The 21,817-nt window shown below is 33.4% G+C and overlaps 1 protein-coding gene across 3 annotated transcripts in view; it reads right to left on the bottom strand.

Annotated features, from left to right (window-relative positions):
- ILRUN (inflammation and lipid regulator with UBA-like and NBR1-like domains) overlaps positions 1 to 21,817 on the bottom strand; it is a 112,824-nt gene that overhangs the window by 38,478 nt on the left and 52,529 nt on the right. For all 3 annotated transcript variants that reach the window (XM_074311222.1, XM_074311223.1, XM_074311224.1), the window contains exons 2-3: positions 13,983 to 14,137; positions 7,075 to 7,272 (exon numbers count right to left, since the gene is read on the bottom strand). In XM_074311222.1, coding sequence (XP_074167323.1) covers positions 7,075 to 7,272; positions 13,983 to 14,137 — 353 coding nt within the window. The remainder of the gene's footprint in view (positions 1 to 7,074; positions 7,273 to 13,982; positions 14,138 to 21,817) is intronic.

Raw genomic sequence — 21,817 nt, 5'->3', positions numbered from 1 at the left:
TAATGAACTTTCAGAAAAGTAAGTAATGATATAAAGGATCTTTTGGATTTCAATAACAATAGTCATACAATGATCAAAGGCCAGGAAAAGTTTTTAACAACAGAAAATTTAAAATGATCATATAAAATATTTCAAGTCATTAATGGTAAGAGAAATATAAATTAAAAACATTGCTTGGACTTTGCCTAATATTATAAAAATAAGCAAAGATGAACAAAAACAATAAGAAAAAAAACCTTCCATTAACCATTAACAGGAATTGTTGGAAGGGCTATAGAAACACTGGCACTGTTAATGGAGTTCTGAATTGTGTCTTTACTGCTCTGGATAACAACTTGAAATTAAGTGCAAAAAGCGACTAAATTGTCTATCTCCTGGATAAGAACTATTTGACAAATACTGCTGGGGAATTATACAGAAACTAAGCATTGATCCTATAGTAAGATATGGTTAAAATAGGTTCATGATTTAAATGTAAAGGGTGATACTGTAAACAAATTAGGAGAACAAGAAATAGTCTTCATATCAGATTTGTGAAGAAAGAAGCAATTTATGGCCAAAGAAGAACTAGAGAATATTATGAAATATAAATGGATCATTTCAATTATATCAAATTAAAAAGGTTTTGTGCAAACAAAACAATGCTGTCAAGAGTAGAAGGGAAACAGAAAACTGGGTAAAAACTTTTACATCCAGTGTTTCTGACAAAGGCCTCATTTCTAAATTACACAGAGAACTGATTCAAATTTATGAGAATACAAGTCCTTCTCCAATTAATAAAATGGTTGAAGGATATGAACAATTTTTAGATGAAATGTATGCTCTAAATGAAAAATGCTCTAAATCACTACTGATTAGAGAAATACCAATGAAGAAAATGAGGTACTACTACTTCACACCTCTCAGATTGGCTAAGATGACAGGAAAAGATAATGATAAATATTGCAGAAGATGTGGGAAAACTGGGATACTAATATATTGTTGGTGGAGTTGTCAAATGAATCAACTATTCTAGAGAACCATTTAGAACTATGCCCAAGGGTTATCAAACTGTGCATACCCTTTAATCCAGCAGTGTTTCTACTGGGCTTGTATTGTAAAGAGATCATAAAGAAGGGGAAAAGACCTGTATGTGTGCAAGAATGTTTGTGGGAGCCCTTTTTGTAGTAGTAAAGAAACTGGAAACTGAGTGTACACCCATCAGTTGGGGAATAGCTGAATAAGTTATGGTATATGAATGTAAAGGAATATTATTGTTCTATAAGAAATTTATTTCTTATTTCAGAGAGGTTGCAGAGACTTACATGAACTGATGCTAAGTAAAGTGAGTAAAACAAGGAGATCATTGTACACAGCAACAAGATTATGTGATGATCAACTATGATGGACTTGGCTTTATTCAACAATGAGGTGATTCATGGCAATTCCAATAAATCTGTGATGGAGAGAACCATCTTCATCCAGAAAGAAGATTATGCAGACTTAATGTGAAAACTATATTTGAAAATAAAAAGCTTTATATTTAACATAGTATTTTCACCTCTTTTGCTGCTGCTGTTTGCTTGCTTTTTTTTTTTTCTCTCTTTTTTCCCCTTTTGATCTGATTTTTCTTATATAGTATGATAAATGTGGAAATACATTTAGAAGAACTGTACATGTTTAGCCCATATTCGATTATTTACTATTTTAATTTATACTAGATTGCCTGTTGTCTGGGGGAGGGGAAAAAAAGGGAAGGGAGGGAGAAAAATTTGGACACAAGGTTTTGCAAGGGAGAATGCTAGAAAATTATCTTTGCATATATATATTTATTTATTTGGTTTACAAAGCATAAGCATACAAAGCATATTTTCCAACACTGACTCTTGCAAAACCTTTTATTCCAAATTTTCCCTTCCTTCCCCCAACCCCTTCTCCTAGCTGGCAGGTAGTCCAATACAGCTTAAATATGGTGAAATCGTATATTTTGAAAAATAAAAACTTATTAGTATTTTTTTTCATGTTTAAGCTAAAAACCAAAACAAAAGTGCTCCCATTTCGAGGCATATACTCAACAGAATTCAAAGTCAGAAACAAAAAAACTAACACATACTAAAACATTCAAATAATATTTTTGTGATAGCAAAGATCTAGAAACAAAATAGGTACCCATTAATTAGAGAATGGCTGAACAAACTTTGGTATGTGAATACAATAAAATATTACTGTGTAACAAAATTTGAATGAGGAAGAGAAACATGAGAAGACATGAATGGATGCAGAGATAAAAAAGCAAAGTGAAAAGAGTATACACGAGACTACAACTACATAAAGTGAAATCACAAGGAAATAAAACTGAATACTAAATAATTTTAGCCAAGAACTGAGAAGAGATTTTTCCCTTCACCTTTACTGAAGAAGTGGGGAAGGTCAATGTGTTGTTTGGTTTTGGTAAATTAATTTTTTTCCCCCTGGTTTCTTCTTAAATTTTTAGTTAAAAGGTTTATCTTGCTGATAGATGGAGAAGGAACATTAAATATAAAATGAAAAATACATGAACTGGCTTAAATTTGACAAGGTAACTTACATTCATATTCAAAACCAACATGAAGGTTCAAACTAGAGTGGCTTAAAAGACAGATGAATAATGAATTTATTTTAACAAAATCTAAGATAAAAAATTGTTGCTTACAAAGTTGTTTCTGTGGTTTAAATTTTCATCAGTATCAGTACATCTTATTAATAGCAAATATTTAGTAGCATTATCATCTTAAATGAAAGTCCATATACATATTAATAGTGAGAAAGGCCTAAAATTTCATAACTGATTTTAAAGACCATAAAAAGAGAATTAGAATGTTGTGATGAAGATATGATTTCTTCTAACTCCCTTTTTAATTCTCTAAAGCAATAAGGGAATTATAATTAAAAGATTAGCTTAGTCTAACAAAAGAAAGTGTGTATGCATAGAGGTATGTCTTTTTAAAATAGAATGAAGCTTCATGTAGTATCATACTCATAAAGCTTTTTTGAGATCAAATGAAGTAATGTACATCAACTACAAAGCAAACTTTTCAGTAGCATGTATTGGGATATTTCAATGGGCCTTTTATTTCAAGGAAGAGAGAATTCCCTGCAACAATATCTGTATTTTCTCTTTCTATGAGGCTCTATATATGCCCCCAAAAATCTTCCTCAAAGACCCATTCAACACGCTAGGGGACTTTTTCTAGCTCTTTTGCCATTATGTAGGCACCAATTGCTACATGAATGGCGTTATCTACTTTTCTGATCATAAAATTCTGATTATCACCTAGAACACCAATTCCCAAATGGGTTATGAAAAGTTCAACATGACTGAAACAATTGAATAATAATAATGACTGAAATAACTGAACAATAGCTTATCTGTGCCTTCCAAGCATCTCCATATTGCCTTTTGAGTAACCACCAAGTTAGACTTGACAACATCAAACTACTAGTGTTAAAAAATGATGGGCTTTCAGTTCCAATGGTCTTGAGATGAATAGAGTCTCAACAGGAGACTGAATATGGATTACAACATAGTATTTTCATTTTTTGTGGTTTTACTGTTTGCTTGCGTTTTGTTTTCTCTTTTTTATCTGATTTTTTTTTCATGATAATTGTGGAAATATGTATAGAAGAACTGCAAATGCTTAACATTTTAATTAGATTACTTGCCATTTGGGAGAGGTAGGGAGAAGACGGAGAAAAAAATTTGGAACACAAGGTTTTGCAAGGGTGAATGTTGAAAACTATATGCATTTGTTTTGAAAATAAAAAGCTTTATATTTAAAAAACAACAAAAAACAAACTCAGAGAAAAGGCTGTGGATATGGAAAGAGATTGAGGAATGTGCTGTTTAATCAGAAATCTCAAAGTCTAAAAATAAAAACTAAACATTTAGTATTTGATAAGGGAAAATGATGGGCCTTGGATTCAGGGAGAAACTTGGGGTCATTTCTGTGATAATGGAATCACTGATTCTTTACTCTCATTCAATCCATGTATAGCCAATCTGTAGCCACATCTTGTCAATTTTATCTCCAAAACATTTCTCATATCTATCTACATCTAGTCACACACCACTTATCCCAGTCTAGGGTCTCAATCACAGCTAAGTAGCAAAATGATTAGAGCCTGGAGTCAGGAAGACCTATATTCAAATTCAGCCTCAGACACTTACTAGTGTAACCTTGGGCAAATCACTTAACACTATTCCTCATCTATAAAAATGAACTAAAAAAGGAAATTACAAAACATTTTAGTATCTTTGTCCAAAAGCAAAACAAAAACTCTTCCCCCCCCCCCTCCTCTCACATATTCTAACAGGTCAAATGTCATTTGTAATCCCAATCTTACCCAGCCTAATTATAGAATCATAGATTTAGAGCTGGAAGGGTTCTAGGTCATCCAATCAATCTCCTTATTTCATTTTATAAATAACACATGTCACTTTTTCCCCCCAAGGATAAAAATTATCAATGAATAAGCATTTATTAAGGTACTGTGTGTGTGCCAGTTACTATATTCAATGTGGACACAGACAAAAGTAAAATTTGTTTGCCCTGAAGGAGCATACATTCTACTGGGTGAAACAATATGTACAGATAAGAAGAGAAGCAAGGTAGGCATATGGATAGGAATTGGATGGATAGGAATTGGACATGTGATTTAACTGGCGTAGAGAGGACCTAGTGAAGAAGTTGCCTCTGTCAATGCAAGGCAAGACCAGAGAGGGGGTTCAAGGTTACCTGTGGCCCTGAAATGCTCATGGAGGAGCCAGATCAAAACGTAATTGAGAAATAATTAACAAATTGTTGAGCATATAGTACAACACTATAGTTATGTGGCCCACAGGGATCTCTTTCAGTTTGAATTTGATTCTGATGGACTAGAGCACTGACAAGGTTAAGTGACTTGTCTAGGGCAACAGTCAGTGGATCTCAGAGGCAGGAACTGAGTTCCTAGTTCTGAGAACAATTCCCTTTTTACTGTGTCACACTGAAATATATACATACAATTTCCAAGCTGGCAAGTAAGATGATATTCATGGAATCAGAAAAAGTTTCATATAAAAAGTGCTTAATTGCTAATACAACTATCCCTTGTGGATTTCAGATTTTTTTTTTGTTATTTGCAGATTGATCATCAAAAATTAAATGGGAACTTTTGTGGATTTGCAAATGTACTATGGAAAAATCACAGATGACACACAAATGTAAAGAAAACTAAAATAAAAATTACTTACGTCATAAATGAATAAATCCTGCATGCTATTAATTGACTTTCTTTTACTAGTATATACATTCATAAATTGATTACAAACAGTTAAATTTTGCTAAAAGCTTCAATGACTAAATACAGGCTAAGCAATCTCTTTGAGAATGCTTCCTCTTTATCTCTGTAGACTCAGTCACATGATTTTCTCATCATCTTTGAATGATGAATCTTACACTTTGTGAAGGAAATTCATGAAGCAGTTGTTGCTGTACACCAGCAGTTTAGAAGACAATGCACAGTATGAAACTAATCTCTTGTAAAAGTAGCCAAGTTTTTTATAATTGCAGTTTGATGTTTTATTTGTTTTGTGCGTTAAATAAATATGATATGAATTATTAAAAATAAGGATTTGGTGTGAGACTGAAGTTATTCTAAGTTTTTCACATTTACAGGAGTCCTGCCATCCCTAACTAATATTTATATATCACCTATGAATGCTGAGTGAACAAGTACATTTTTTAATCCCATTTTATACTTGAGGAAACTTGGGCAAACAGGTGCCTTGCCTAAGGTCATATGTACAAAATTGGTGCTGTTTTTAACCCCATTTTATAGCTGAGAAAACTCAGGCAAGCAAGTGCCTTGCGTAAGATCACACAACTAATAAGTGTCTGAAACCAAATTTGATTTTAGATCTTCCTGATTCCAGGCATATGGACTCTTTAAAAAAAAAAAAAATCAGACCCTCTGAGACTTAATCCAAGAAATTATTGTGGTCCAATGGAAAGGTACAAGAACCTGAGATCAAATCTGGATCTCTAAGATCTTAGGCAAATATTTTACTTCATATGCCTCTCTCTGTTTAGGGTTTTAAGACTTAAACAATAGCTAAGGTTTCTCCCTTTACTCCCAAAAAAGACAGTTCTATTTAGTAAAAACATAATGTGAGTACAACAAGAGATATTTTCATCTCTCTGAAGATGTTCAAGAATGGGATGGATTAAGTGAGTTCCTTCCATCCCTAAGAGTCCCATGATACCTAGACTATATATATATATATATATATACACACACACATATATATACATATATATATATATACACACACATATGTATACATATATATATATACACACACACATATATATACACACATATATACATATATATATACACATATATACACACACACACACACACACACACACACACATATATATATATATATACATACACACACACACATATATAGTGAAAATCTATACTGCTGGCTATATTACTTTTTAAAAATTATACTGATATTACACATATAAAAATTATCATTTTCCAAAACTTAAACTAAAAGGAAGCAAAGTTCTAAAGACTACAATCCTCAGGAACAAGAGGAAAAAAATAAAAAGTGATCTTTGGAATAAAAGAATTAATATAAAATATTATACACCTATTTCCTTTTATTTAAAAGCACCAAAAAGCAAGGGAAAAAAGTAAAGAGAAAGAAATGTTCTTAGCATATCACGTAGTAGATATTTACACAAAAGTCTACGTATTTTATTTATCTGTTTACTATGGCAGATATCTATTAATCTCCTATGGATGGTTAATATGGAGACTGTTTTCTGTATAGTACTTAACACATCATGTAGTAAGCACAATACTAAGCAATATTCAATGAAATACATTAGCATCTTTTTTTTTTTTTTTAACTAAGTTAATTTTAAGTCAAATTATCAAGGTTTAAAAGAGTAGTTATTTTAGCTTTATATTTGGGAATTGTTTAAAAGATCCTGCACAAGTAGGTTCTGTGAGCAATGAGTGCACTCCTTATCTAGAATTACAAGATAACAGACTCACCTCCATAGTAGAGTCCTGTAGCAGTGCACATACGCCACTGTCCCTGATACATTCCTGCTATGCTGGGACTGCACATTTGAACGCTGACATCTGCAATTTCTTGGGGTTCTAACGATCTCACCATCACCATGTTCACATGTCCAAACTGGTCTCCCCCAACATACTTAAGACAAACCCCTGGTGGCCAGGCCTCTGCTCCTGAGTTTATTTAAAAAAAAAAAAAAAAAAAAGTTAAGACATTAGTGATTCCACGTTTAGTGTGCCTTGTAACATGTCTGCAATCTGAAATAATGGCTCAAACTTTCTATAGTCTCCCTTTCACACACACAAGTTATTTATTTCCTTGAATTATATCATTTTCACAACTAGCCAGAAAGAATAACCTCAGATCAATGAAAGAATTCACATCTTCAAAAAGACATATAAGCAGAATAAAACAAGTGCTCAAGAATAACAAACACAGGATATATCATACTATACTATACTGACTGTACTAAGAAACTGCAGGTACAAAGGGTACAAAATGTCATCCATCTACATCAATAAACCTTTGATGGCTTCTCTTACTATTCAAGATTTACTATTTGGTCTTTAACTTTTTAAGCTGCACCTAAGATGAAACTGTCATTTTGTTCATTTTTGTTCATTGATTCTTCAATTTATTAACATTTGCTGAGGGCTGGAACAAGTGGAATCACATACATATTTCCAAATTAAAAAAAAATTATTGCTTTTATTTCGTTCCTGTGTCCATTAAGTAGAGATATCCAAGGCAGAAATGTGGTATGAGAGTCAAGTGGCAATTCAACCTTTTTGGAGTTGACACATTTATTAAAGAAAAAAAAAAGTCCAGCACTATTGGTCTGACAATCAGTGTAGATGTTCTCTACTGAGAGATACAAAAGGTTTTGGCCAACAACTTTCAAATGTATAAAAAAAGCTTTGGCAAAGATCCTCTGAAAACACAGAAACCCTGTTTTTAGAATACATTTTAACTTATTTACAGAGCATCAATTTGGTAAAAATAAACAAATAAATGATATTCGGAGCTGCAATGTGTCTGATAGAAAAGGCTCTCTGTGATCAGCAACCCTCTCCTATTGTCTTATGTATGTTAACTGTTTTTTCAATTCCAAGGATTAGAAATTACCTAGCAGATTACAAAAGCTTTGGACATAGGCATTCTATACAATTAAAAAATACAGTTGAGCTATGAGAGAAAAAAATTTACAATAAAGACAGCCAGAAAAGACTAAATAATTTGGAGGTAAAGAGGCTAGAAAAGCTGGAAAAACTTCCAAAGTTGATGATAGTCAAATCCTAGAATCACAAGACTAAGAAATAATTCTACATTAATTGGAGATCATGAGACAAATCTACTTTCCTATTTACTAATCAAAGTTGCCTAGAAAAAGGGGGTTCTCATTTAAAATAGGAGGTTCAGAAGAAAAGTATACTTGATAAGAGAAAACTAAAAAAAAAACAAGAGGAGAAACTCTGTAGGTGTAAAGAAATCTAGAACAAAGAAATTACTAAAATATCAAATATGGAAATGATTCTCATCTCTCTGATTCAGACTCTTAAATTTCTCAAAATTGTATTTTTTTTAATGAATTAGCTTAGTTTGAGGTACTTAGCACTGAAAAATAAATACTGAGTTTGAGGACAAGGAATGAAGTTCCACAATAGTGTTCCTCTCCCTTCTATCCCAAAGCATAAGTGACAGTGGAGGATGTAAATAAAGGAGAAAGCCTCTTTCAGAGCTGCTTTTTTTGTTTTGTTTTGTTTTGATTTGGGCTTTTTTTGGTATTTTGACGTGTCTCCTCAAAAGGGGAGGGTGGAAGAGTGCTAGCCAAGGTTCTCTGAACAGAAGGCAAAATAATCAATGGCAATACAACAGCAAATATATTAAAGAAGAAATACAAGTACTATTTTTATTTCTATTATATCATAAAGGACATTTATAACCTAGCAAGCATATATTATTCAGGAGGAGAAAAATACTTGATATAAAATAATTTCATAGAAAAGCAGCTATTTGTCAGATCCTAGATACACAAGGCTGGAAAGTATAAGAATGTGGAGGGTCACAAAATGGGCATTGTTTTGGGTAATTTTTAATTTAATCTTAATAGTAACCTGGTTCACAAGAAAGCTCAAAGAACTTAGAAACTTATCCTAACTAGCAAACTTCTATGGACAAGGATATCTGTTTGGGGGTACAAGCTTATTTGTAAGATATTATACCAAGGAAAATAACAGAAGATTATAAGCAGTATCACTTCAAAAAAATAGTTAAAAAGCAGCTGAGAAAAAAAAAAATTGTACAGGCATCTTGATATAATTACAGTTAAAAATGGTTTTTCCCAAGAACATATGAAGATGGAAAATGACATTTTTACAATGATGTATTTTCAATGATAACAATGGTGGGAGAGTCCAAATGCAGCACAGTTCTAACTTGGTATCAGAGGTATATGAATTATATATATATATAAAACAGAATTTAAGATAAAACTGAGAATAACTAATTGTCTTAAACAAATACCTGTGCTAGAGGCAAAAATTTTTGAAGGAAATGTTTCAATCAATTCTCAATATAGATGGAAGATTCCAAAAGAATGAGAAAGATCACAAATCATTCTTTTACACACACTCTCTCCCTCTCCCTCTCCCTCTCCCTCCCTCCCCCACACACCACTCTGGCAAGTATATAATCCTTACTGTATTGCTTGTTTTCCTTTAATTGTTTTATTTTATGATAAGGAAGGTTACCCAAATATAGAGACAAATGAAATGATAATGATATAAAAAATAAAAAGCATTAATTTGATTAAAATTTAATTTAAAAATTAGCATCTACTGACGTATTCACTTGTTTTCTTAGTATTATTTCCTTCTTTCATACACACACACACAACACACACACACAATTTTTATGAAAAGGGCCTATGCACATTGTGCTTCACAAGACCAAAAGAAGAAAGGAGTCAGGCTTTTGCATATTACATTTATATGAATGAACGGTGTACAAAATATAAGATATCTCACTGATTTTTTTTTTAAGCATTTGATTTGGTAAGCATTTGACCTCAAAATCTCTTTGTAGACAAGACATTTCTCTTGATTTCTCAGTTATACATGGAAAATATACAAAATTCCACAAAAGATACAACTTGTATCATTGAACAATCTGCTAAATATGAACATCAAAACAACATGTTAAACAAGAAAAGACGACATATGTTCGCTAGTTTATTCACCAATGTTATGGAAGATCTTCTACCTAATAAAGTCTAAACAAAAGGGAAATTTCCTAGAGACACAAGAGTCTCCAAATCTATTTGTAGATGAAAATGTAAAAACAGCATTAATTCCCAATACCATAAGCCTCTTCAATGAAATCTGCAGTAATATATTGAGGGTAGAGGGGAGGGGAAAAGGAAAAAGTATTTTTTATAGCACCATTATGCGCTAAGCACATTATGTGCTAAGTACTTTTCTAATTCTCATAACAACCTTTCAAGACTATCATTCCTATTTTTTGGTTGAGGAAAATGAGACAAATAGCAATGAAGTGATTTGCCCAGCATCACACAGTTAGTAAATGTCTGAGGCTAGATTTGAAATAAGGTCTTCCTGACTCCAGGCCAGGTACTCTCTATTGTGCCATCTAGTTGTCTCTTTGGAGTGATCCAATCTTTGGACAGGACAGGGGCACATGACAAAGCATGTCCAAGATATAATGCCCAGATTATGGCATACCTATTGAGTTCATCCATCCATCTATCTTAGACCAGTATTGCATATGAATAATGTTAGGCTCAGAACCAAGTAAGAGGAAGAAATTGAGCTAGACAGAATTAAAAATATCATACAGAGATCCCCAAACTGTTCTTGATTGCGTAAGTTTTTCTCTCTTAACCTTCTTCCACAGACACTATGCCTATGAATCAATGACCAACAAAAAGCTCTTAAGAATTAAAATTAGAGAAAACCCAAATAAGAAACACATAAGTGGATGCAAGCAAACTGTAGCATATGACTTAAGAAAACTTAGGTGCTAGAAGGAGAATAAAAGGCATTAATAAGTATGGCAAAAAAAAAAAAAAGAAAAAAAAAAAAAAGGCAGAAAGATTAAAGCTATCCAAAGCAGCATATTATTATCCCCAACCCAAAACATTAAAATAACATATCAAAGGGCTCCAGCATATTGCAATTTAAAAATTTTGTGTGAAATCACAGCTCTTTCAAACTATGTGTTATTTTATATCAGTTTCTTCAAAACAATAATCTAGAGATTACAAAACTAATTTTAAAATGGACAAATTTCTAGCTAAAAAAATAAAAATAACTCTTAGTACTTTCTAAACAACTGCCAAGGAAATTTTTAATCACCAGCAACTCTGACTTAGAAAAAAAAAATCAACATTCATTAAAAAAATTTGGTATATAACACAAACCTTGAAAGTTCAGGCTAAAATCCACGAGTTCAGATTCCTCATTCTGTTGACATTTTAAAATTTAAAATCTGAGCCACTGCTAACACTATTTTCCCAATACTTCTAAAGACAGCCAGCTAATTGCCAAATCATGACTTTACCTGGACTTATATAAACTTAAGTCATTTTCCTGAAACACAATACTAAACATTCTTAAAAGGAACTCTAAACAGTTAATTTAAAAAAAAAAAATCAATCAACAAGATTTTATAAAGTATCAATTATGTTTCACTGTCCTAGGTGCTAAAACTATGAGTAACTCATAGGAACTCCAAGATTTTAGGATAAGCCATTGATAAAAATAAATAAGGCTTTGATTTCATTTGGGGGGGAGGGGGAAGTGGAGTCTGACTTCTGGCAAAAGAAAAGTAAATGGCTTGTAAAAAACTTCTCTCTTAGGGCCGAAGACAACTGAATTAGTTTTTTATTAATTAACATAATAAACCATCAGTGCTAAAAGGGCCCAAAATTGTAGAATCATTGTGATATCAGAGATAAGGACTAGCCTGGTGATTTCAATGGCTCATGGAGTCTTCACATAAAGAAAAATCCTCTAAAAAGTAAGCAAACATCTTTAATGCAGCAACACCTAATCTGAAGAAAGTTGTTTTGGGGACTGAAAAATTAAATGACTTTCTTAAAGTCATAATCAGCTGAAGCTTGAACCCAGCTCTCTATTCAGTGCCTTTCTAGTATCACTAGATTCAAAACAAGTATAGAAATCAACATAGACATAGAAGAAATTAGAGAGAGAACATATTTAGCAGGTAATGGGGCTAGTCTCTAAGTCTCTAACATATGGGTTTAAGATTTTCATCTGACACCTACTGTAGATTCAGAGGTAATCACAGCTCCCCATAGTCCCAGGGATTCCCAAATTAATGTAAAACAGTTAAGGGTCAGCACTGGTAGAAAGTGTTTCCTTAAAGGAAAATTAATCTTCATTCCCTATCTTCCACTCCCCCCCCCAAAAAAAAAAACTGGAATGGGAGGACCAAAACAAAACACAAAAGCAAACTTTGAACAAGAATCTCAAAAAAATTACAGAAATCTGATCTTTCCTTCCCCCCATAAGCCACTATGATGCATTACATTTAATGTATCATTCTTAAAAACAAATACACACTATAAAGCAGAGTTATTTCAAGTTTCTTATTCATTAACTGTACTGATCCTTCAATTCAATTGTGACTATTTCTTAAAATACGTGAGACATACTATATATTAAGACAGGTTGAATTCACTTTACTAGTCTTCAGATTTTTCCTTAATGGAAAATATAAGCAAAAATTTAAAGCAAGTTTCATTTTCATAATGTCTTTCTGGGTTTTATTCTGAGACCAGAATTTTGTTTCATCTCACATCAGATCATCATTCTAGAACTGAATTACTGCCTTTTCCACAGGTTACAAGTAAATTTTACCCTCTTAAAGGAGCTTCACCTCACTTATGAGAGTCCTTATTAACAGACTTTTTACTTAATTGCCACTTATTAGGACTTCATTCATTCAAAGTTCCTTCATTAGCTAATAGAACAGGCACTAAGACTAGAAGAAGTAAAACCCCAATTCACATTTAACACATACACACATACACACATACATACACACACACACACACACACACACACACACACACACACACACACACACACACACACAAAAAGAGCCAGTAAAGACAGATTTCTAATATTTTTACGGAATTACTTATTTGGATTTACTGTTAAGAAATGGAATACAGTAAACATTCCTTAAAATTAAGATGTTTCTATATGCAGTCTATCAATACAATGAAATTTTATTTTCCAATCAGAGCTTTCCTTCTTTTCAATAATTTTTGGCCCCAATTCCACAGTACAGTTACACTGCTATAATATCATAGACAAGTACTCAGGCCCCAGGGAACAGTTTATAGAATTATCCTTATGGTACCAAATGACAAGAAATTTTAAAGGAATTGACCTTTACCCAATTTTGTTCAGAAAGACAACTCTTTACTACACACTAGTAATACCCTGAAAATGAAGTCTATTTAGAGCAGAACTAAAATGGGAAACAGGAGAAGGTGAAGTCACTAACATATATACAACTTCTCTTCTCCAATTCCTACATGGAAGTTCAAATATGTTTATATGCTGCCAAGTCACAAGTGATTCAGTGGAAGAAAAGAGAACAGGAGAAAAGAGTTCAATTATTTTTCCTAGTCAGGGACATTGATTTTCAATGGTAGTGATCTTTGTTCAACATGGCAGTACAAGAAAATATTGAACCATGTTTAAGAAGAAAAACAAAGTTACACAATCATATAGCTGAAATTAAAACATTTACCTCTTAACTTTTATTAAATTTTAGTTTAAGGAGAAACCAAAAGTTGTGGGCAAGGGAAGCTCCCTGGCCACACATTTACCGGAGTTTTGTATCCGCCAGGTTTTTGTAAATTGGGTGTCAGGAGGTATCGATTCCCCTTCTCCTATGGTAACATCCTCAACAAAGGACATAGAGGGCACGCTGATGTTTGGACTCTCAAAATCATAGTAGGCTCCAATAGCTGCTTGCAGGTTCCTGCAAATCAAGAAAGAATGCAACACACTTCAGTCCCAGTGGAGTAAAGCTTTCCTTAAGAGAATTAAATCTATCCTTCAGTAAACTGAAGTAGTTCAAACTCAATGGAAAAGACTTCTTTTCCAGTTTTTATGACAAATGCTCATATTCCTATAAAAATCTTTAGCTCTCCTCACTATTACCAAGTAACAAAACAAAATATACTTCTATAAACAAAAGACTACCAAATACTAAAAGAAATGACAGAGAGAGAAAGGGAGAGGGAGAGAGATAAACAGAGATGGGAGGGGAAGGGTTAGAAGACAGGCAGAGAAATGGAGAATATGAATCAGAGGTTGTTTGTACTTATTACTTTGGAATATGAAAATAATAAATTAAAATTTAAACAATTCCTTGAAAGCCCCATCATGTTATTAATAAGTACACACTACAGGATTCATAATTTCATTAACACCAAATGTTAATTATATAGACTGCTAAAAGAAAGAAAAATACTCAGATGTAAGATTTTTTCATTACTAATTTTTATTAATCAAAGAAATGTTGGTAATTACATTAATTGCTTACTTCTTTTTCTAATAGGACTAGTGGAATGAAGTCCCTTCAGCAAGCAATAATATCAATTATATCTCCCCCTCATGAGAGTCCTTACATTAGCAGGTAAGTCAAATGGGCTCCTTTAAAGTGTTTGTAAACACAGCACACTGCCAGTGGCAGACATGCCATTAACAATAATTTATTTCTTGCCAGAATGTTCACTGGTGCTGCAAATGTTTGCAGCTGCAGAGTTTTATGTTCCCTAAAATGGCCAGCACAGTCAAACTTTATGAAATGAATGTCTCTAACATTAATCAATTTTGACTAGTATTATGATGTCACTGATAGGCTAAACAATTTACATAAAACAGAGGAAGGGCTAAGATCCTATTTACTATACCAGATCTTGAAGTATAGATTTTGGAGTCAGTGGAATGGAATAGGAAAGAAAACCAGTGAGGATAACTATTGACTAAGTTATTTCCCATAGTATCTACACCAAACTTTTCCTCAAGCCACTAACTAATATCTTCCTTTAACCTTTCCACATTGTCTTAAAAAGATTTCACATCTCACAATTCAATCAAAAAACTGAAATCTTCACAGCTCCTTCCTAATTCCAAGCTTCAAAACCCTTCAATATCATCCCTCTTTCTCCAAATCTCTCACTCCCTTTGCTACAATCTCAAAGGATGAGTAAAAAGCCTTTCTTCTTGCCTATGAATCTTTGATCACACCTCCCTTCTCCTCTTCCCTTCATCTCTCTGGAGAGTCAGCCTTTTCTCTCCTCTATTTCTAATTTTCAATCTCATCAGATCCACTATACCCTAAACCAGCAGCCTTATAAACACACCCAGATTTCTTTCAAGCTATCCTAACTCTCCTCTCCTTTTCATAGTCAAATCCTTACAAAATTATTTAAACACTAAACTCAGTTTAAGTGCCACCTTTTTGCAAGAAGCCTTTCCCTTAGACTTCCAGGTTCTTCCCACAACTTCCCATAACCACCAAAATCTTCATTCCTTTATAGGCAGGCTCCTAGGCCAAGTATTTTCATCTTCCCCCCACTTCCAAGTTCCTTTTATACATAATTTTTCCTCAATAAAACCTAAGCTCCTTGAGAGCAGGAACTGTTACTCTGCTTTTATTCCTAGTACTTGCACACTGTTGGCACATGTTTTTGTGATTTGTTTGCTGATGAGGCCCTTCTTCTGGTCTCTCAGATGCCAGTTTTGATATTGTACCCTACACCCACTCTTCCACAAGCCCCCATACTTCCTTCCTCTCCTTAAAGAGAATGTTAGATTCACGGGGACAGAGGCTGGTTTTTATCTTTATATCTCCAGATCCCTACTGTGCGTCATACTTACTTACATGGTAAGCACTTTATAAATACTTGATAACACTTACTTCCACTATCTCACAACTAATTCTCTCCCCAAATACTAATCACAGATGACCTGTTCTCTTCTTAGATATTCATTTCTCCCTGGGTTTTCACAACAAAGCATGGTTGTGTGCTTCACTTAACTGCTTGATACTTTGTATTCTCCTCTAATACTAATTACCCACCATTCCAATACTTCCAATGAATAGCTGTATCTATGGACCTCTTTTCTATGCATCTTCTTGGTGATTTTATCATTTCTTATGTATTCAATTATCTTTACATAAATGACACCCGATATACATATTCAGATCTCATTTCTCTCCTGAATTCCCAGATTTCTATTAGCCTGCTAAGATCTCCATCTGCAAGTTATCCCACCAACCACCTAATGTTGAACATATCTAAAACCAAATATAACTTTCTAAACTCAACTGGTCCCCTAACTTGTTTCTGTTGAAGGCACCACCTTTCAATCACTCAAGGTCAGCAACCTCAGTCATCCTTATTTCTTCATTCTTCTCTATCCCACTTACCCCATCCTTCCAGCCAATCAATTAATGAATCTCAATCCATTCTATCTTGTATTTCTCATATTTATACTGTTCTCTCATCTCATACCACTCAACCTTAGCTCTGGCCCTCATCACCACACAAACTATTAAACTATTATAAAAGCATTCTCCCTCTGTCTCAAATCTATACTCACATTCCAATCATCCTAAAAGAATACATATGACCACTACTCAAAAAACTTAAATGAGTCCTAAGTGCCCCTACAATACAATACACATACTTCTATACTTGGCACTAAAGTCCTTCATAATGTGGCTCCAACCTACAGTTTATATATCCACTCACACTCTCTGAACATCAGACAAACTGCCCTTTTTGTTGATCCCTACTGCAATATATTTCACTATCCGACTCTTTATTTCATAAAATTGTCTCCACCTAATCTATGTCTTCAAACTTCTACATTCCTTTAATCTCCAGTGCCACTTATTTCAAGAGACATTTCCTGATTTCTCTAGTTGTTAGTAAAACATATATTGGATTGCTTGCCATCTAGGGGAGACAGTGGGGGAAGGAGAAAATCTGAAACACAAAGCTATACAAGGGTCAATGTTGAAAAATTATCCATATGTTTTGAAAATAAAGGTTTTTTTTAAATGTATTAATTTTATAATCATCATTCAGTTATCTGTGAATGTATATTATCCCCCCCCCCCTTCAGCAAAAGCTACACTCTTTGGGAACCGTCTATTTCATTTTTGTATTTGTATCTCAGAATTTGATGCACAGTTTACATATTTAGTGTAAGTCTTGTTGATTTTTTGGTTTGCTATTCTTTCAAAAGTTTTGTTTTTGGCTTTATTTTAAAGGAAGCAATGTTTCCTGCTGTCAATACAAGTTTCTTTCTTCAATTCCTCAACAAGGAGCCTGGAGAAATGTTGTTTCCTTTCTGGTCCCCTGGCTATAAAATATACTTTAAAGAAGCTATTTATTCTTCCAGGCCTAATGCCAATTCCATTCTCTGTCTTGTGTCACATTTCACCACTTGGTCCCAAATTAGGATGAGATTCAGAATACTGCAAAAAGTTAAATACTCTCCAGCTGCAGGTTAAAAAAACAAAACAAAACAAAAAAACAAAAAAAAATTTTTGCTACTTTACCTAAACAGGTTGTCACCTCCACAATTTGTTCTCAAATAATCAAAGCAAATGATAATGCTTATACAGGCAAGGATTAAACAGCTATTTTTAGGGTCAAACTGAAAATGAAAGTAGCAAAGCAGAAGTAATAAGAATGACAGAGCAAATTTACTTAAGCTTAAAGTTTAGAGAAGATTTTTTTAGCCAAAATTTACCTAGAAAGATATAAAACTCCTCACTGTCAAATAATTTATTTTACAATCTCATTGGGCTAAACAACAGTAGGAATACAATCTCTCAGGTTTCAATTCCTGAGCATTAACAGACAGACCTACCATTGTTGTGTGCATCTCCATACCTCCACCTTATATTTTAGTACAAAGAAACAAACAATGATTCTGGAGTCAAGATTTGGGTTCAAATACCACCTCTACCACTTATTACTGTTTGACTATGGACAAATCACTTAACATCTCTTGGCCTCGGTTTCCTCATTTGTAATATGGTAGAAGTGTTGAACTAGATGGTCTAAAGCTATAAATACATGATCTTGTTATAGTAAACAAAAATTTCGATTATCGAAGTCAGCTGAGATGATTAAGATTTCCCTTTACCTGTACAGGCCTTGCAGTAAATAACCTAGAACTCTGGACAGCAGAAAGATCTTTACTTCTAGATTATTTAAGTACTTTTTTAAAAGAACTATATTGATAGGACCCTAATTCTGAATAAAAAAACACCCTCTTCTTTGAACAAGCAGAATTTTTTTTAATAATAGCTTTTTATTTTTCAAAATACATGCAAAGATAATTTTCAACATTCACCCTTGCAAAATCTTGTATTCTAAAATTTTCTCCCTCCCTTCCTTAGACAACAAGTAAACTAACATTTATCATTTATCATGCTGCACAAGAAAAATCAGGTCAAAAGGGGGAAAAAAAAAATAAAGGGGAAAAAAAAAAACAACAAGAAAACAGCAGCACAAAAAAGGTGAAAATACTATGTTGTGATCTACATTCAGTCCCCATAGTCCTCTCTCTGGATAAAGATGGCTCTCTTCATCACAAGTTAGAATTGCTCTGAATCACCTCATTGTGGAATAAAGCCAAGTCCATCACAATTGATCATCACATAATCTTCTTATTGCTGTGTTCTCTTAGTTCTGTTCACTTCACTAAGCATAAGTTCGCTGTAATCTAAATCTTTCTGAAATCAGCCTGATCATTTCTTATAGAACAATAATAATCCCTTACGTTCATATACCATAACTTATTCAGCCATTCCCCAAGTGATGGGCATCCACTCAGTTTCCAGTACCTTGCCAACTACCAAAAGGGCTAGTACAAATATTTTTGCACATGTGGGTCCTTTTCCCTTTTTTATGATCTCTTTGGGATACAGACCCAATAGCCACTCTACTGGATTAAAAGGTATGCACAGTTTGTTTGTCCTTTGGGCATAGTTCAAATAGCTCTTCAGAATAGTTGATTCAGTCCACAACTCCAAAAAATGTCCTAGTTTTCTCACATCCCCTCCAACATTCATTTGTCATTATCCTTTACTATCATCTTAGCCAATCTGAGAGATGTGAAGTGGTACCTCAAGAAATGTTTCAATTTACATTTCTCTAATCAATAATGATTTGGAGCATTTTTTCATTTGACTAGAAATGGCTTTAATTTGGCCAAAAATTCCTTCCTTCTCCACAAATCTAAGAGGTCCACCATCCATTTCAACAAACAGAATTTTAAGTGGTAGACAACGAAACAATCCTGAATTGCTGGAAAAACCCAGATGATCTATGTTAAACTGTATTTTACTATCCTAACTAAAGTTGCCAAAGTCTTACAGCTAATGCAACACCAACAGGAGCAACCTGATTTTTAAATGAACTTTAAAGTAGCAAGTTAAAAGAAAGGCCAGGGGAAGTCAATCTGCTTCAGTCTAGAATGGAACAGACCATGTACTTGGAATAGAAAAATAACTGCAGGTAAGAAATAGGGCTCAGAATTAAGAAAGGGATGTTTGTGAAATTCCTAAGTGGGGCTACTGTAAATCAATATGCAAAATCAAGAACAAAAAGAGACGTTATGAAAAGTTTGTTTAAATAGCTACTGTTTACACATCAGGATCCCCATGTTTTTTACAGCCAAATTACTCTTAGGCTTTTTTTTTTTTTTTTTTTAAAGCAGCCAAAGTACTATGCTTTCTACTAATCTTTTAATTTTGTCAATTGCCAGAACTTCCTCTTCTCTCAACCTGAGTCTTTCAAGGTAAAAGTAAAAACAAAAACAAAAACAAAACAACAACAACAAAAAAAACCACCACATTTTTGAGGCTTACAAATATTACTCAACAACAACCGGTTAGAAATTATTCTTTCAGGGGAAAGGGACCTGTATGTGCCAAAATGTTTGTGGCAGCTCTTTTCGTAGTGGCTAGAAACTGGAAGATGAATGGATGTCCATCAATTGGAGAATGGTTGGGTAAATTATGGTATATGAAGGTTATGGAATATTATTGCTCTGTAAGAAATGACCAGCAGGACGAATACAGAGAGGTTTGGAAAGACTTACATCAACTGATGCTGAGTGAAATGAATAGAACCAGAAGATCGCTGTACATTTCAACAACAATACTGTATGAGGATGTATTCTGATGGAAGTGGATATCTTCAACATAAAGAAGATCCAACACACTTCCAGTTGATCAATGATGGACAGAAACAACTACACCCAGAGAACACTGGGAAGTGAATGTAAATTGTTAGCACTACTGTCTATCTACCCAGGTTACTTATACCTTCGGAATCCGATACTTAATGTGCAACAAGAAAATTGGATTTACACACATACATTGTATCTAGGTTATACTGTAACACATGTAAAATGTATGGGATTGCCTGTCATCTAGGGGAGGGAGTAGAGGGAGGGAGGGGATAATTTGGAAAAATGAATACAAGGGATAATGTTATTAAAAAAATTACTCATGCATATATACTGTCAAAAAATTTAATAATTATAAAATAAAAAAAGAAAGAAATTATTCTTTCCTCATTACCACCAACTTTTAAGCTAATAAAAAAACTAACATATCTGAAAGTAGAAAAAAATCAAATATCAACACTGGCCCCAAATTCTTAATATAACATTTTGCTGTTTGATAATAAAATTAATTTTTAATGAATCAGATGTCAAGTTCTTTTTTGTTGTTGTTGTTTGTTTGGTTTTTTGTTTTGTTTTGTTTTTTAGGTTTTTAAAATTAATTTTATAATGATAATTTTTTTTGACAGTACATATGCATTTTTTTTTTTTTACAACATTATCCCTTGTATTCACTTCTTTTCCAAAATTTCCCCTCCCTCCCTCTACTCCCTCCCCTAGATGACAGGCAATCCCATGCATGTTAAATGTGTTATAGTATATCCTAGATACAATATATGTGTGTAAAGCCAAATTTCTTATTGCACGATAAGAATTGGATTCCGAAGGTAAAAGTAACCTGGATAGAAAGACAACAGTGCAAACAGTTTACACTCAATTCCCAGTGTTCCTTCTCTGGGTATAGCTGTTTCTGTCCATCATTGATCAACTGGAACTGAATTAGATCTTCTCTATGTTGAAGATATCTACTTTCATCAGAATACATCTTCATACAATATCGTTGTTGAAGTGTATAATGATCTCCTGGGTTCTGATCATTTCACTCAGCATCAGTTCATGTAAGTCTCTCCAAGCTTCTCTGTATTCATCCTACTGGTCATTTCTTACAGAGCAATAATATTCATATACCACAATAACATTCATATATCATACTTTACCCAATCATTCTCCAATTGATGGGCATCCATTCATTTTCCAGTTCCTAGCCACTACAAAAAGGACTGCCACAAACATTTTGGCATATACAGGTCCCTTTCCCTTCTTTAGTATTTCTTTGGGATATAAGCCCAGTAGTAGCACTGCTTGATCAAAGGGTATGCACAGTTTGATAACTTTTTGGCCATAGTCCCAAACTGCTCTCTAGAATGATTGGATTCTTTCACAACTCCACCAACAATGAGATGTCAACTTCTTAAACAAGGATTAGACTTTGAAAATT

This window comes from Sminthopsis crassicaudata, chromosome 4 (assembly GCF_048593235.1).
Source record: "Sminthopsis crassicaudata isolate SCR6 chromosome 4, ASM4859323v1, whole genome shotgun sequence".
In the NCBI taxonomy this organism is placed as follows: domain Eukaryota; kingdom Metazoa; phylum Chordata; class Mammalia; order Dasyuromorphia; family Dasyuridae; genus Sminthopsis; species Sminthopsis crassicaudata.
This window is presented reverse-complemented; position numbering and strand designations above follow the sequence as displayed.